This window comes from Malaclemys terrapin, chromosome 1 (genome assembly GCF_027887155.1).
Source record: "Malaclemys terrapin pileata isolate rMalTer1 chromosome 1, rMalTer1.hap1, whole genome shotgun sequence".
In the NCBI taxonomy this organism is placed as follows: domain Eukaryota; kingdom Metazoa; phylum Chordata; order Testudines; family Emydidae; genus Malaclemys; species Malaclemys terrapin.
This window is the reverse complement of record NC_071505.1, coordinates 131,201,113-131,217,873: the sequence shown is the minus strand read 5'-3', so window position 1 is coordinate 131,217,873 and position 16,761 is coordinate 131,201,113. Positions and strand designations below refer to the sequence as shown.

General features: G+C 45.9%; 1 protein-coding gene across 2 annotated transcripts in view; it reads right to left on the bottom strand.

Annotated features, from left to right (window-relative positions):
- VWF (von Willebrand factor) overlaps positions 1-16,761 on the bottom strand; it is a 248,017-nt gene that overhangs the window by 184,356 nt on the left and 46,900 nt on the right. For both annotated transcript variants that reach the window (XM_054039064.1, XM_054039074.1), the window contains exons 9-13: positions 15,009-15,120; positions 13,261-13,307; positions 7,357-7,493; positions 4,872-5,010; positions 2,715-2,815 (exon numbers count right to left, since the gene is read on the bottom strand). In XM_054039064.1, coding sequence (XP_053895039.1) covers positions 2,715-2,815; positions 4,872-5,010; positions 7,357-7,493; positions 13,261-13,307; positions 15,009-15,120 — 536 coding nt within the window. The remainder of the gene's footprint in view (positions 1-2,714; positions 2,816-4,871; positions 5,011-7,356; positions 7,494-13,260; positions 13,308-15,008; positions 15,121-16,761) is intronic.

The window sequence follows — 16,761 nt, the reverse complement described above, 5'->3', positions numbered from 1 at the left end:
TGTTACAGTGTTTTTTCAATTGCTGAAGCTGTGATGAACCTTTACCTTGAACTAGAATATTAAGCCCACTTTTTGTGCTACTATGCAACATTTATCCAGAATTCGCGATAGCAAAGATGGGTACAACTCTGTGCTAGTTTTATGATATGAGCTTCACGATGGTTCTGAGACAGAACCATACTGGGTAGAGTGGAAGGCAAGGAAAAAGAATATAGCCAGAGCAAGAGTATAGATTCACAGCATGAGCATAGTGCAAGAGCAGATAAAGGGTTCAGTTATGGAGCTCTTACTCACACAATTATTCCTGTTGACAACAATGGACCTGCTCACATGAGTAAGTGCTCACCAATGCAAGAAAAGGATGCGCAATCATCAGGCCCATAACGGTGGTGCAGGGAAGCATGGTTAGGACTGCAGTCAGTACATCTGTTCTACCCTTGTAGCCTGCTCACTCCAGTGGGCAGCTGAAGGCCAATGTGCAGGGGAGCAGTGCCACAGAAACACCCGCACCCCCGTTCTGCCTCATCATGTCCCCGGGAGGATTGAAGAGCTGTGGTCAGCACTGACTAGCCTCCACCAGCGGTCCTCAAGATGTAACAATCACACAAGGACAGCCTCCTGCATGTGCATACAGGGTGATATGATAGGGTTCCCTGGGCTCTCTCCCCATCTTAATCTCCAGGGAAAGGTGGCCATATTTTTGGCCCTTAGAATTAGAGCCCCGTGGGGCACTAGTGTAGAGCCCTGCAGCGGGACTGAGATCCCATGGGTCTTGCAGGACCCGCTGCCATAATAGCAAGATCGGGGAGGAGTGGGATTAAAGAATAGTCCCACACAGGGCTCTACCTTAGAATAAGCACAATATACTGTCCAAGTGCGTACTCTTCATACATAAATAGATTATAAAGCCAGAAAAGACCACTGTGATCATCTAGTCTGACCTCCAGTATAACACAGGCCATAGAATTTCCCTGAATTCATTCTTGTTTGAACTAGAGCATATCTTTTAGAAAATCATCCAATCTTGATTTTAAAATTTCCAGTGATGGAGAATCCACCACAGCCGTTGCTAAATTGTTCCAATGGTTAATTACTCTCATTGTAAAAAATATGCACCTTATTTGAAGTCTGGATTTGTCTAGCTTCAACTCCTACCATCTTGTTATATGTTTATTCGCTAGACTGATGAGTCCATTATTAAATATTTGTTCCCCATCTAGGTACTTATAAACTGTAATCAAGTCACCCCTTAACCTTCTCTTTGATGAGCTAAATAGAGTCTCGCACTATGAGGCATGTTTTCCAGTCCTTGATTCATTCTTGTGACTCTTCGCTGAACCTCTCCAATTTATCAACATCCTTCTTGAACTGTGGACACCAGAACAGGACACAGTATTCTAATAGCAGTCACACCAATTTCAAATACAGAGGTAATATAACCTCCCTATTCCTACTGAAGATTCCCATTTATGTATACAAGCATCACATTAGCCCTTTTTAGCCTCAGCATCTCATAGTGGGAGCTCACGTTCAGCAGATTATACACCACAATACCCAAACCTTTTTTCAGTCACTGCTTCCAGGATAGAGTCTCCAACCCTGTAGGTATGGCCTATATTCTTTGTCCTGGTTGCATACATTTATATTTAGCCATTTTTAAATGCATACTGTTTGCTTGCACCCATCTTAACAAGCAATCCAGATCACTTTTTATCAGTGAATAGCCTGCCCTCTTCGTTATTTACCACTCCTCCAATCTTTGTATCATGTGCAAAGTTTATCTAATTTCATGTTTTCTTCTTGGCCACTGATAAAAACATTAAATAGTGTAGGGCCAACAACAGATCCTCGCAGGACCCCACTAGAAACACAAGCACCTCATTGATGATTCCCTATTTACAATTACATGTTGAGACCTATCTGTTAGCTCATTTTGATCCATTTAATGTGTGCCATGTTGAACTTGTATCATCCTAATTTCTTAATCCATATGTCATGTGGCATCAAGTCAAACATCTTAAAGACGTCTAAGTATATTACATCAACACTATTACCTTTATCAATCACACTTCACCATTGTGCTTATGAAGCAGAATCTTGAGAAATTCAATCAATCTAGTACAAACTATAAAAGCGGCTTTGCTGGGAATATAAAAGGATTTATTATAGGATTACTGATTATATTTTTTGTAGGACACAAAAAGCTATTATTGACACTCAGTTGCCCTATGCTCCACAATACAAACTTCTCTCTTTACGTTGACCTGGAATGACCATAAATATTATTCTTAGTAGGAGCAGCATGCTGTATATCCCGTGCAATTAAATTATCTTTTTTCCCTTGAACATATGAATGATTGTATCCTATGGGCCAAATTCATCTCTTATTTTCACCTATGCAATCCTATTGACTTCAGTGGGGATAGACAAGAGTAAATGAAATCAAAATCTGGCTCATAGGGATCTGTTGTAATGAAAGCAAAGCTATTCACGGTTAATGGCTACTGTTAGTGCACAGAAAAGAAAGAGAGAAAAAAAAACCCAAGCTGTTTCTGCGATGCAAATGTTTGTTTCTAGAAAACAAAGGGATCAGTATATTGCTCTGAAGGCTGAGAGAGAGAATGGAATTTATAGCATGCAACACAAGCAATTTCTCACATCAGACAAGAAAGTCTTTGTGTATGTTTGGGTGGGGTGAGAGGAAAAAAAACTACCTTCACCAGAAGTTTACCACGACCATCCCAGTCAATCTGTAAATCTTCCCCATAGGTGAGGCGAACTGAAGACATCATAATGCGCTGGATACGGAGGGCACCTCAAAAACACATCGGACAAGTTTCAGACAAGAAAGGATGCATTCTGTCATCAGCAAGCAGGATACAATGTCCTCATCACCCATCAGCCCGTGAGATGGATCTAAGCAGATACACTTAAAGTTTGTCTACACTATTTTCTTTGCACAAATGTAGTGGAAATGATGCAAACCCCTAGTATAGACATATGGATTTGTACCATTTGATTCACCCCAGTACCAACAGGGGCACAAAGACAGTGCTAGTGTAGCACAGCTGCTTACTGGTCCTAGGCTCCCTGAAAGGTGCAGAGATGGGCCAGGCATAGAATATCACCCGCTCCCATGATACAGGCCAATGGAGTTGGCACCACACCACAGGGGAGGTGGAGACTGCACAATGACAAAGTGGGACACACCAACCATGGTCCCCTGGTTGCTGTGCATCACTTTGACATTCCACAGGTATTGTATCCCCTGGTCTGATGCATCTCTGCACTTCTCCTTAGCATGATCTGGGCCTCACAGGCCCCAAAAGAAACACATATGAGCATTATCCAGAGTTATTAGTGAAATCACTGCAGTCCTCTTCTAAAATGTCAAGTTTTGGGGTGGATAAAATGGATACTTGACATTGGTTTTGAATGTCGTAGTCTAGATCCTCAAATAGTCAACAGCAGCATAACCCCACCAGCTTCAATTGAGCAGGGCCAATTTACACCAACTGGGGTCCTGGGCACATGTCCAAGAGAACCCGGCAAGATGCAAATTCAATAAAAGGTGACGGTAACTGTATAGGTTTCAGAGTAGCAGCCGTGTTAGTCTGTATCCGCAAAAAGAACAGGAGTACTTGTGGCACCTTAGAGACTAACAAATTTATTAGAGCATACGCTTTCATGGACTACAGCCCACTTCTTTGGATGCATATAGAGTGGAACATATATTGAGGAGATATATATACACACATACAGAGAGCATGAACAGGTGGGAGTTGTCTTACCAACTCATGTGCCAGCAATGCCCCTCTGCCATGTACATTGGCCAAACCGGACAGTCTCTACGCAAATGAATTAATGGACACAAATCTGACATCAGGAATCATAATACTCAAAAACCAGTGGGAGAACACTTTAACCTGTCTGGCCATTCAATGACAGACCTGCGGGTGGCTATCTTACAACAGAAAAACTTCAAAAACAGACTCCAACGAGAGACTGCTGAACTGGAATTGATATGCAAACTAGATACAACCAACTCAGGATTGAATAAGGACTGGGAATGGCTGAGCCATTACAAACATTGAATCTATCTCCCCTTGTAAGTATTCTCACACTTCTTATCAAACTGTCTGTACTGGGCTATCTTGATTATCACTTCAAAAGTTTTTTTCTCTTAATTGGCCTCTCAGAGTTGGTAAGACAACTCCCACCTGTTCATGCTCTCTGTATGTGTGTATATATATCTCCTCAATATATGTTCCACTCTATATGCATCCGAAGAAGTGGGCTGTAGTCCATGAAACCTTATGCTCTAATAAATTTGTTAGTCTCTAAGGTGCCACAAGTACTCCTGTTCTTTTTGCGGTAACTGTATAAAATGTGACTCAGAGTTGGGAATAGGAAACACTCTTTGAGCTAGGCTAAAGCCTGCCTGATAAAGTTGAGAAGGGAGACACCTTTGGGTATGTCTATACTGCACACTAAACCTGGGTCTATGGACCCCAGCCTTATGGACTCAGTGTTTCCAAGCCCATGCTTGAGTGTCTACACTGCATTGTAAACCCAGGTTTAGAATTGTTGTATGCTGGTCTCACAGCTGTGCTGACATGTCCATACTGTGCTATGCAGACCTTTCTTGGCCTGCGTCCACAGTAAAAATGACAGGGCCTGGACCCGAGTCCCAGTGTCTCTGACCCACCCCAGCAGCATCCTAGGATTGGGTGCTCAGTGCTTGCTGACTGGGGCAAACTGATTCTGTGTGGACAGAAGGGGGCTTGGCTCAAACCTGAAGTAAAGCCTGGGCTCAGTGTGCAATGTAGATAGTAATGTGTGGTCTGAATTGTTACAGGCCACAAACATACCTTGTGTCAAAGGAATCTGTACATCCTGCCCATTCAGAGAGATAACACCCCCATGCTTCATTTTGATGATGCTGTTCTCCATGTCCTGGATTCGGACAGAGGCCGAGCGAGTGCACACTGCATCAAGATCATCGGCACACTAAAAAGAAGCCAACGTTTCCTATGACTGTTAGGATTTCACTTTGTCAATGACTCAGCTCCTCCAGCATGCTGGGCCAGAAGCCCTCCTGTGGCTGTAATTTTAGTGTCACATCTGTCGCCCATGGAGCTGGCTTTAGTATTTATTTTATTTAGCAGTAATGCAAGGAAACTACAGGCCTGTATCCTGTAAGACACTGGCTACGGAAGTTAGCATAAGGCATGCGGCCTATGAACGTTGGCACAGATAAATAGCCCAATGGTCACCCCTAAGTTTTGGGGAATTGGGAGTAGAGTGTTTAAGGGGGAAGTTTGTAAATAATGACACCAGGAAACCACAGGAATATGAGCCAACACTAGCTCTTCGATATTTTAGGATAGGAACAACTGCAGATATCTGGTCACAAGGGTGCCATTGCAACAAATTGACATATATGATAATAAGATGAGATCATTACTATCCTAACCTATAGGAGAAAGGTACCCGAATATTAGTAGGGTGAGAGAAAACAAATAAGAAGGGAGAAATCCCTAGTGAATATACATGAGGCATAGGGACGTCAGCGTAACATGTTATAAAAGTTGTAGCCCAGCCTGTGTGCAGGAGGAGAGAGAGGTTACAGTATGGTGGCCACTGGTGATGATGAGGAAGGTGATAGTGATGAGGAAGATAATGAATAACATTTCATGTTGTTCTGCAAGGGATGTGAGATGCACATTCTGTATTACTTCTAGCTACCTTGCTGGGTTAGAGTGTCTGTGACTTTGCTGCATGCATTAATAGAACTGTTACAAACATAGAAAGTTCCTAAAGTGTGAGTGTTGCAACTGTGCACACCAGGGTTTCCAATCGAACAGTAATTTTAATAATACTGGGCCTGATCTTGAGACAAGAAGCTGTCAAACCACAGAGGGGTAACTGGAAATTCTTATGTACTCAGTGTAATTAATACACAATCTATAGATCAGGCTACTCTAGGGCAGTGTCTGTTCTCAGGGCCCTGGAAAAGGAGCTATGGAGCCATGACAGCAGGCTCCCTGGAACACAGGCTGCACTGTGTGATGAGAGAGCCTCTCCTCTTGACTGCTCTGTCTGGTGTGATGATGAGACATGTCACAAGTCTGTTCAAATGGGGAACTAGAGGCGCGCAGCTCTCACTTTCACCATTTCGGGCGCTGATGTCACTAGTTACGAAGCTGTGGGTGGAACATTCTGCAGACAGGGAATGGTGACTCACTAACTCCCATCTTCCCTCATCAGTTTCGAAAGAACAGTTTCAGTGGAAACCAGTTATGCCAGTTCCACAGGCACAGCTCTGATCTCAGATCTGTTACGTAATAGGCACAAACGTAATAGTCTCTGGTGCTGAAGGGAGTTGTGGGTGGGGATGGGCAAAATCCATTTCCCTAAAGCAAGTGAGCTTTCTGCACACCTTCTCTCTGGGGCCTCTTAACCACCCCTAACCTGTCCCTGCTGCCTTGGAAAAGTTTCCCCGTCTCTGCCCTGTCACTGTGCTCTTCATGCTGCTTCTGCTGCCTGCCTGCCTCCCTTCCTCCCTCAACTTGCCCTGGTGCCTTCCTCTCTCCTTCCAAAACCTCTGCACTTCCACCGCTGTGGCCCTTTCTCTCTATCCTACCTCTCTGCCCTCCCTCAATATTATGCCCTCACTCCTCCCTCTGCAAACTCCCTTACCTTCCCCGCCCTCCTTCCCACTCCCTCAGTTCTCTCACGTACTCCCATACCCATTTTACTGCCCCTTCCGCAAAACTCCCTGAGGAAACTCTACTGGTGTCCTGCCTGTCCCAATATACTCTGGCACCCTTCCCATTTCTCTCTGGCTATCTCCCCTTCCTGCCCTGCAACTGGGTCCTTGCCATTCTCTCTGTGGCAGAGGGTGCAGGAAACAAGTTGAGAGGGGCTGACATACTAGGAAGTAATGCAACTTATTAGCCAATGCATCCCTGTGAGAAAAAACTCCAGATACTATACTATTAAGGTAACAATGCTACTACATGTCCCATAGCTTCTGCCCAGGGCAATTACCCACCGAGCAGCACAAACAGTTCAGTGTATGAGGCACACCCTCCTCTGTCTCTTGTATTTATATGCTAACTTGGCAAAACTCCAGAGACACAATGCAGTCCCACTGTGAATGTGAATTTACAGCCTGGGGTTAAAGGAGTGGCAGCAAGAAGAGGCAAAACATATGTTAATTCAGAAGAGAGATTCTAGCTAATTTTATAGAAAAATGCCATTTATGTGCACAGGAAGCTCTAGTCATCAACTCACACAAACCCCTCACCCCTCTCCACCCCCACCCCACACACACACATAAGGTGCTGTTACCTGGACCGTCTCTATGATGACAGAAAAGGAGTTCTCCTCACAGTCTTTGGCAAATAAGTATTGACAAATCCCGCTGAAGGTGAAATGCTTGTTGTCAAAACTTTTGTAATGGGATTGGCCATTGACAGAGCATTCTCCTGAAAAATACCAAGGGAAAACAGTCAGATCATTGAACAAATTCCTGCTTTTTGTGAGACAGACAGAGGCGGGAGGAGCAGAGCAGGCCCTGCCAGCTCACAGCTCCTAAAGGCTGGATAGTGGTGGCCGCATGGCTCATCCCACTGAGGGTACGTCTTCACAGCCCACCGTATCGGCGGGTAGCAATCGATTTATCCGGGATCGATATATCACGTCTCGTTAAGATGCGATATATCGATCCCCGAACGCACTCACTGTCGACTCCGGTACTCCACCAGAGCGAGCGGCGATAGCGCAGTTGACGGGGGAGCTGCAGCCGTCGATCCCGGGCCATGTGGACCCAAGGTAATTTGATCTTAGATACTTCGACTTCAGCTACGCTATTTGCGTAGCCGAAGTTGCGTATCTTAAATTGATCCCCCCCGCCAGTGTAGACCAGCCCTGATTATTCCTGGAAGTTATTGCCATTAGAAATGAGGACTCCAGCCAAAGTTAGAAAGACCATACTGCGAGGTTTCCACACACAGGTTGAAATTCACCCTTGCACAGAGAACCCTTCAAAATGACTCTTAAATAGGACTCTAAGTGGGGCACAAGCCTTGCTCTGGCTCTCTGCATGGGGGTGAAATTTACCCAGTAATATGTACTTATGAGAGCAGAACCAGGGACTTCACTGTGGTTACTCAAGTGCTACTCAGGCCAGGTTCATACATGGAGTTGCACCAGTTTACCTAATCAGCGTACTTAAACCGTGCAAAAGCCTGTGTGAACACTCTTAGGCTTCATCTACACTAGAAAATTAAGTCGGCTTATCTGTATTGCTCAGGGGTGTGAAAAATTTAGTTTTTTCTGTAAATTTACAGATGCCAGCTACCCAGGTTTAATCTGATAAACTAATAATAGCTAGCTCTCATATAGCATTTCTCACCAATAGCACTCAAAATGCTTTATGTAGGAGATAAACATCATCACCCCTATTTTATAGATGAGGAAATTGAGGCACAAGGAGGTGAAGTGACTTGCCCAAGGTCACTCCAACAAGCCAGTGGCAGAGCCAGGATTTTAACCCAGGTCTCCCAAATTCCAATCCAGTGCTGTATCTACTAGGCCATGCTGGCCCTAGAGGTCCAAATGCGGCAATTGAACTAAATCAGTTTTTAGAACTGTGTAGATGAGGCCTACGTTGTAGAACTGAGCCCTTTACAAGTTAAAAATGGAACACTTCTTGTTCCTCAACCCCTGCTCTGATGTTCTTTTGTGGTGGTGCCTCACTCTGGAATTTTGTTACACCCTTGGGTCTTGGCAGGTTGAGAACACTGTCTTTGTGTCTCTAGAACATTATAATGTGGTCTTGTCATGGCTCCAGTAGCTGAATGCCTGTATCACAATAGGTTTATTTAATACAGAACAGGAAAAAAAGGGTTAGTTCCTTTGCTGGGTTTCCTGGGACTTATTCAAGCATTTAGGTAAAAAATACTTTGATTTTATGAATCACAAAGGCAGGGGTGCTGGAAATGTTTTTATAGTGGAGGTGCTAAAGGTAGTAGCCATATAATTGAGTTGTTACTACTTCTTCAACCTGGGGGTATGGCAGCACCCCCAACACCTATGCTCAAAAGGGATAAAGAGCTGAAATAGGGTTACCATATTGAAAAATAAAAAAAGAGGACCCTCCACAGGGCCCTGGCCCCGCCCATTTCCCACCCTGGCCCCGCCCCTTCCCCACCCCAACTCCGCCCCCTCCTCCCTCCCACTCCCAGCCACGCGAAAAGGGCTGCACGAGCGCTACCGGCTTCACGGTTTGCCGGGCAGCCCCCAGACCCTGCGTCCCCGGCCGGCGCTTCCCCAGCGCAGCTGGAGCCCGGGAGGGGAAGCGCCCAGCCGGGGGCGCAAGGTGTGGAGGCTGCCCGGCAAACCGTGAAGCCGGTAGCACTCGGGCTTTGGGCAGCCCCTATGCCTCCGGATCCTGCACCCCCGGCTGGGCATTTCCCCTCCCGGGCTCCGGCGGCGCAGGGTCCAGAGGCATGGGGGCTGCCCAAAGCCCGTAGCGCTCGGCTCTTAAACAGAGCCGAAGAGTCAGGGGAGGAGCAGAGCCGCCACGGCCGGAGGCTCTGCTCCTCCCCTGACTCTTCGGCTCTGTTTAAGAGCCGGGCTGCCCGAGCGCTACCGGCTTTGGGCAGCCCCCATGCCTCCGGACCCTGTGCAGCCGGAGCCTGGGAGGGGAAGTGCCCGGCCGGCGGCTGGGGTCCGGAGGCAAGGGGACTGCCTAAAGCCCATAGCGCTTGGGCAGCTCGGCTCTTAAACAGAGCCGAAGAGTCAGGGGAGGAGCAGAGCAGCCGTGGGAGGGGAAGTGCCCGGCTGGCATTTTCCCGGACATGTTCAGCTTTTTGGCAATTCCCCCCAGACGGGGATTTGATTGCCGAAAAGCCGGACATGTCCGGAAAAACCGGATGTATGGTAACCCTAGCTGAAAGACAATCAGACTGAGATATAGTTAAGTGTTTCTTACAGAGGCAGAACTTCTGGTGGTATTTCCTCTTACATTTAGTTTATTTAATTATCATTAAACCAGAAATAATTCACAGTTTAACCTAAAACCACAGCTCTTACAGAATAAAACTGAATTCCAGCATGCAGTCCCTCCTACTGTGAAAAGGAACTACTGAAATATAGGACTTTTTAACATATCTGCTCCCAGTGTGTATGCAGAAGGTTGTTCTTATTATTTCTGTGGTGGTAGGGCCCAGCGGCCGCAACTGGACCTGAGACCTCATAATTTTAGGCACTGCCCAAACAAATAGGAAAGACGTTCTCTGCACCAAAGAGCTTACAATCTAATCAAGTTATTTCATGCAGTCAAGCCCCAACACCTGCATGGAGCCCCAGTGAAGTCAATGGGAGTAGGGCTGACAGGGGAGAGAGGAGAAGGGGGATATTCGTACCAGGCCCCCAAACACCAGGAGGCCCCCAAAACGTCTAACATCTGCACAAATAAAGTGAAATATGAGGGGGTGGGGCCCCAGCGAACATGATGTAGTAAGGCCAGAATTTCTCTGTATGGGCCATGCAGGGATCTGCCTGCACAGAACAAATTGCAGGCTCTGGGCCTAAAATGACAAGCCAATATCAAGGGTGATCCAGAGGGCTACCTTCACAATATGTACAGTCTGAACATACATAAGTAAGGGACCACATAGACATTACTACAACTTATCTACCCCTCAGCCTTAATTAGTTGACTAATGAGTTAGATCAGCTTGCTGAAGGGACCAAAGCAAGCTATTTTTTATTCCTGTTCCTGTTCACCTGGCAGAGCCAATTCAGCTCAAAGAGAGGGAGCTGGATTCTATTCCCTCCTGTGCAGCAGCAGAATTTTAAACTGTATTCTAACTGCAGGCCTTTGCTCCACACGTATCGATTCACCTCAGTAATCCCAATAAAGACAAAGGGGCTGCAATCACGAACAGATTTTGGCCCACGTAATATTTCTTACTGATGACAAAGAATGAGCCATAAAGATCATGGTTTGGGGTTTACACCCCAAGCTGAATTTGCACTTAAAAGCAGTAGTGTTTTTCACTTGTGAATTGATTGCATCTAGAGTCATGAGACACAATAAACATGGAACCTCATGGGGCTTTTTCCTTTTTTTAAGCAGTTACTTTGCACAGTTGTGCTGCACTTGGAGAACTCACCAATGAACTAGACAAGCATAGGGCTGGATTGGACCTGTGTGTGGCAGGCCTGCACGGAATTTCTCATAAAATATGTCTCCCTTCCATTTTCAGTGATTCCACACCTCTCAAATTGTGCTTTTCTCTGAAATTTTGGAGCAACTGCTATTTCCATTTGAAGCAGGGGATATTTTCGGGAAGGGTGGGGCAAGGCAGCTGAGAGTCCAATGAGAGGCTTTTCAATGTCCACTTGTAGGTAGGTGTAATTCTCCCACTTTGATCCTCTCTTGCTCTCACCTCTGTCTTTGCCTCAGAGAGCTACATGTTTTCCCCATTTTCTGATCTCCCACGTCCCCTGAGTCCCCCTTCTCTTAGTTCTCCTCCTCTCTCACATCTCAGCACTAGGTAGGTCACAGCTGCCTGTGGCTATCCCCCTACACACACTCGTGCTGGGGGCTGCATCAGGCCAGTGCAGGCTTCCTCTTTCTTGGCTGACTGCAGTGCTGGAACTGAAGGAGGGCCCAGGGCAGCAAATGTACATTTCAGATTCAGGGGAATGGGCTTATGGAGTGAAGGGGGGAACGGGGACTTTGCTGGAGCTGTCTTATGACAGGAGGTGTGACACTCCATCATCTCCTCCGCCCTGCGCACCCTCCAGGATGGATGAGTACCCAGGATGTCAGTGTCAGCTATCCATTGCAAACAGGTTGTTCTAGGTGAGTTTAGGAAGGAGGGGAAAAAAGACTGGTGGCCTGTTACTCCCCTGTGTCACCATTAATGGAACACAGGTGGCCTACTTGCCTCTCCCCGGCCATGGCTCTAGCTCCTTGAACAGAACACATTACTTATGACCCAAGCCTCCAAACACTACTGAACAGAGTACCATGCATGGTCCAGTTTGCTTCTATGACATGTAGGGCTTACTATTGTAAGTAGTCCCATCAGAATATTTGCTAAATCAGGCCATTAGTTAGGGCTTGTCTACATGGGGACATTCAGAAAAATTAATCCAAATTATCTCTCAAAGTGGATTAGTTAAACTGCATTAAAATTATAAATAATAAAATAAAATAAAATAAAATAATGGAAATATCCTATCTCCTAGAACTAGAAGGGACCTTGAAAGGTCATCAAGTCCAGCCCCCTGCTTTCACTAGCAGGACCAAGTACTGATTTTGCCCCAGATCCCTAAGTGGCTCCTCAAGGATTGATCTCACAACCCTGGGTTTAGCAGGCCAATGCTCAAACCACTGAGCTATCCCTCCCCTCCATTAAACCTTTGTGTGGACACTCTTAGGGTATCTACACTGCAATTAGACACCCACGGCTGGCCCAAACCACCGAACTTGGACTTGTGGGGCTCGGGCAAAGGGGCTGTATAATTGTGGTGTAGACATTTGGACTCAGGCTGGAGCCCGAGCTGTAGAACTCTGCGAGGGGGGAGGGTCCCAGAGCTCGGGCTGCAGCCTGAGCCTGAATGTCTACATTACAATTAAAGAGCCCCTTAGCCCAAGCCCCATGCAGAGTCTAATTGCAATGTAGACATACCATTATTCAGAAATAAAGTGGCCTTAATTCAGTTTAGCTTGATTGACTTTCAAAGTGAATCAAGCTAAATTGAATTAAAGTCAATTTAATTCTGAATAAGAGTGCCCACACAGGGGGCTTGATTTAACTAATCCACTTTAAATTCATACTGTTAGTTAATTCAGATTAATTTTCTTGTCCATATGTAGATAAACCCTTAGAAAATTGTAGATACTCAAGTTAGCAGAGCAGTTTTCCTTTACCTGAAAGCTTCTACTCTGAACCTACAGCTCTTTTACAACATGGCAAGAAAAGCAATGGAAAGAGAACTTGTGCTTTTTTCCCTCAACAGGTATTTACATTGCCACACACAAGCCCGTCTGCACAGCCTGATTTATCTTGTGGACTCCCGGACTCTTGAAATATGATCTTGGTGCTGACTTGCAGCCAGAGCTCGAAAAAGGACAAAGACAACTCCCCTGTCTGTGCACTCATCCATGCGTGGGACTGACCTAGGCAAGGCTTACATAGTTTTGGGGAGCTATAAGCAGAAGGGTCAGCTTACCTGGGCACTCCTCATTGCTGCAGATCCAGATGCCACGTCGACAAATGCTAGGAAATATATTGTTGAAAAGTTAGGGTGCATGATTTCACATCCACTGCGGCATGTCCCAAAACAGTTGAAAGCTGAGCTCCCCTTTCAGAAAAATCAAACCAGTCATGCTCCCCCATGCCCTAATACAGCTTAACATATGCATCTTCCATACACACACTCTTTCCAGCTAGCCCCATGGGAAACACTATAGTATTGAACTGTAATAGTGTTTTTCTAAAAGGAATCATTTTGGGGAAGTTCTACGGCTTGTGTTATACAGAAGGTCAGGCGAGATGATCACAGTGGTCCTTTCTGGCCTGGAATCTGTGAATCAGCATGGTTATAAAAGTACAGAACTCTTTCTCCTTTTTTTTCCCACAAGCCATCTGTTTATTTTAGCTGTAACGTGTGTTCTGCTAAATCCGAATGGTTTAAAAAAAATCCTCAGAGGGTTTCCTCTGAAACCCTGGCATGTACAGTCTTAACGATGAATAACCCTTCTTGTGTGTGAGAGGAAGAGAGAGAAATAATATTTCTTTCCAGGTCTGTGGATGGGAGAATGGATTCAGTATCAACTCCTGGAGGCAGTAGTAATATAAGGCATAGTCAATGCACAACAGTGGCTGTTGCTATCACGCTTGGGCCTATATGGAACAACACCTGCAAGCCCCACAACTTTTTATAAGAAAATGAATTGCGATCGGCTGGCTCTCATTTGATCAGTTAGCCCGTTCCTTGTACACCCTCGGAAGCGAGCTGAATTACTTAGGGTGATACAAGCGAGGCTAATGGTACAACATTCAGCAAAGGAATATTTAGGCTGAATAGCAGGAAGCATTTTCTAAGGATGAAGTCTATTAAACTGGATTAGTCTTCCAAGGGCAGGGTGATTTGGATGATGCTGTCAAACCCAGAGCTGCAGAAGGCCCTAGGGTTGTGGGACTCCATCCCACCTGGGAGAGGTTGAGGTGCTAATGTGGTGGTCACGGCTCATGCGTCATTGATACATGGGCATGGGGGGGCTGAGCTGCTTCTTGCTGACTGTGGTGATACACAGAGCCTCCTGCTTTATTGCACTGTGCCTCTGGATGGGCCGTAGATCAGGTTCCCTCTTTTGTTTGACTGGAAACATCTGCCCAATGCTCCCCTAACTCCTTACACACACAGAGTTCAGGCTACATTGCTCACTCCCTTCCCTCTGCTTGGGTAACAACCCCCCGCCCCTTCAGGATGGCATTCAGGGTAGATGTGAAAGAAGAAGGTTGCACATTGAATCTAAGGCTACAAAGCTGGAGAGGGGCAACATGATGGCTTTGCAAGAGGGAGGGGGCATGAATTTGGCCCTTCTCAAAGGAAATTTTGAACTAGGTTTAAGGGAAGTTAAATAAATGTAGTAAGTCAAAACAAAACTCCACTGTCCAAAACTAGCTGGGACTGGGAGTCTGCAAGTTTATGTTATTCAGGAAACAAATATTTTTCCACTGCATGAAAGACTATGACCCCTACACAATTCTACTAGATCAAATGTCGCTGTGAAAATGGAGTTGATTGAGTCTTTGTGAACAGCTTGCTTCTGGGAAGAGGTTGGCTCTTCCAAATCTTAAACTGGGGCATTTGCCAATTAAAAGAAAGGGGAGGGGGGGGCACACAAAACTGAAGAGCAGTACTTATCTAGAGCAGCCTGGATCAGAGCAATTGCACCGCATCATTGTATTTACCATGAGTTGCAGTCCTGGGAGATGGAGGAGCCAGGAGGATAGCGCATGCCAGAATGGATGCAGGAGCACTCAGAGCTGTCAACACAGCTATCACCATCAAGTAGCTTCCCCACTGGATAGTTCAGGCAATGGCAAAAAAACAAAAACAAAAAAACAAAAACACACATTAGATCCACTCTTGACAAGATTTCATTTGCATTCTTATCCCAGGTTACTCACAGAGCTAATTGAAAAGGGCTGGGACTGTCCAAAGACCCTCATGCGAACTGAGGAGTTTCATTCAGATGCCACATCTGCCTGTGAACGTGCTGAATTGTGCATTTCTGGAAGCCCCGTAGATATCCCATTTAAGCCACTCTGCACAATCACTGGGGGTGGGCTCAAGCCGGAACCCTACATCCAGCCATCTCTAAGGTTAGTGTGTGAGAGATGTGGAAGAGGACTGAAATACAGGCCCAAACCTGGACCTGAATGTTCATGATCAGGGCTAGTCTGGAATTGTAATCAAAATGTAACAGGCCCTGGGCCCATATGTATGGTAACCAGTGGGGGATAGATCCCAGGACCCGTGTCACAAGTCCTTACCAGAAGTATATGTGTCAAAGGGTTTCAGTGTGTGTGTGGGCAGGGGAAGGAGTCAATAGATAGGTAAGAACATGTAGTGACAGCTGAGGAGAGATGAGTGGGATAGGAGCTGGAGGAGCAAACAACAAACCATCAGGAAAACAGACAGCCTGCATGGTGGCTGTCCAGCCAGCACACTTTGAGCAGCTGCAGCTTTACTGGCTGGCCAAGATGGAAGCTGCAGCTGTCTCGGCCAGCAAGCAGTAGAAGGAAGCTGCGTGTCACAAACAGGCCTGTGAGAGGAACAAAAGTCAAGCTGCTGAGTCAAATCATTCCCCCTTCACTAGTGCAGAAAATCAGGAATGAGCGGGTTATGTCTCCAGTAACTCCTTTAAGGACTATCATTCCCATATTACAGATGGATAAACTGAAGCACAGAGAGGTTAAATGATTTGTCCCAGGTCACACAATGAGCCAATGGAATAGCCAGGAATAGAACAAAGGGTTCCTGGCTTTCAGAGACCCATGCTCACAACTAGAAGACACCCCTTCCCTATATTTACTTCCGAGAAGTCCATCCCAGTGAGAAATTAAACTGGGATCTATGTATTTAAAAGCAGCAGGGCTCTCCTAGGAGAAAATGGAAAGTCTGTAGTTTCCTGGCAAAAACAACTAAACATTAAACATTAAAACTACTATGTGGTGCCCAAGTTGAACTGGCTCCTTTTTCTCTTGGAGCAGAGGCTGGACTGGAGCAGGGAGGAAAAACGCTGGTAAAATCTCCTCAAGTTCCATCGTAAGCAGATTCCCCGCTCACTTGGTCAGATCCTTCTTGGATGTGGCATGTTATGAAACTCAGGTAAAATTCTCCATCACTAAAATTGCACTGAAACAATAGAACACATATTTTCAAGTATTGCTTCCTTTTCTCTCCCTGACACTCATGTAGTTACCTCCTTGCTTCCTTTGCCATTCCCTCCCTCCACAGCATCCTCTGCAGTGCCCTTCCCATCCTCCTCTTACAGCTCCATTCCTCTGCTCTCTCCCCTCACACTTCTCCTGACCTGAGGTGACCAGAGCAACTACAGTAGAACCTCAGAGTTATGAACACCAGAGTTACAATCTGAGCAGTTAACCACACACTTCATTTGGAATTGGACGTGCACAATCAGGCAGCAGAGACTTAAAA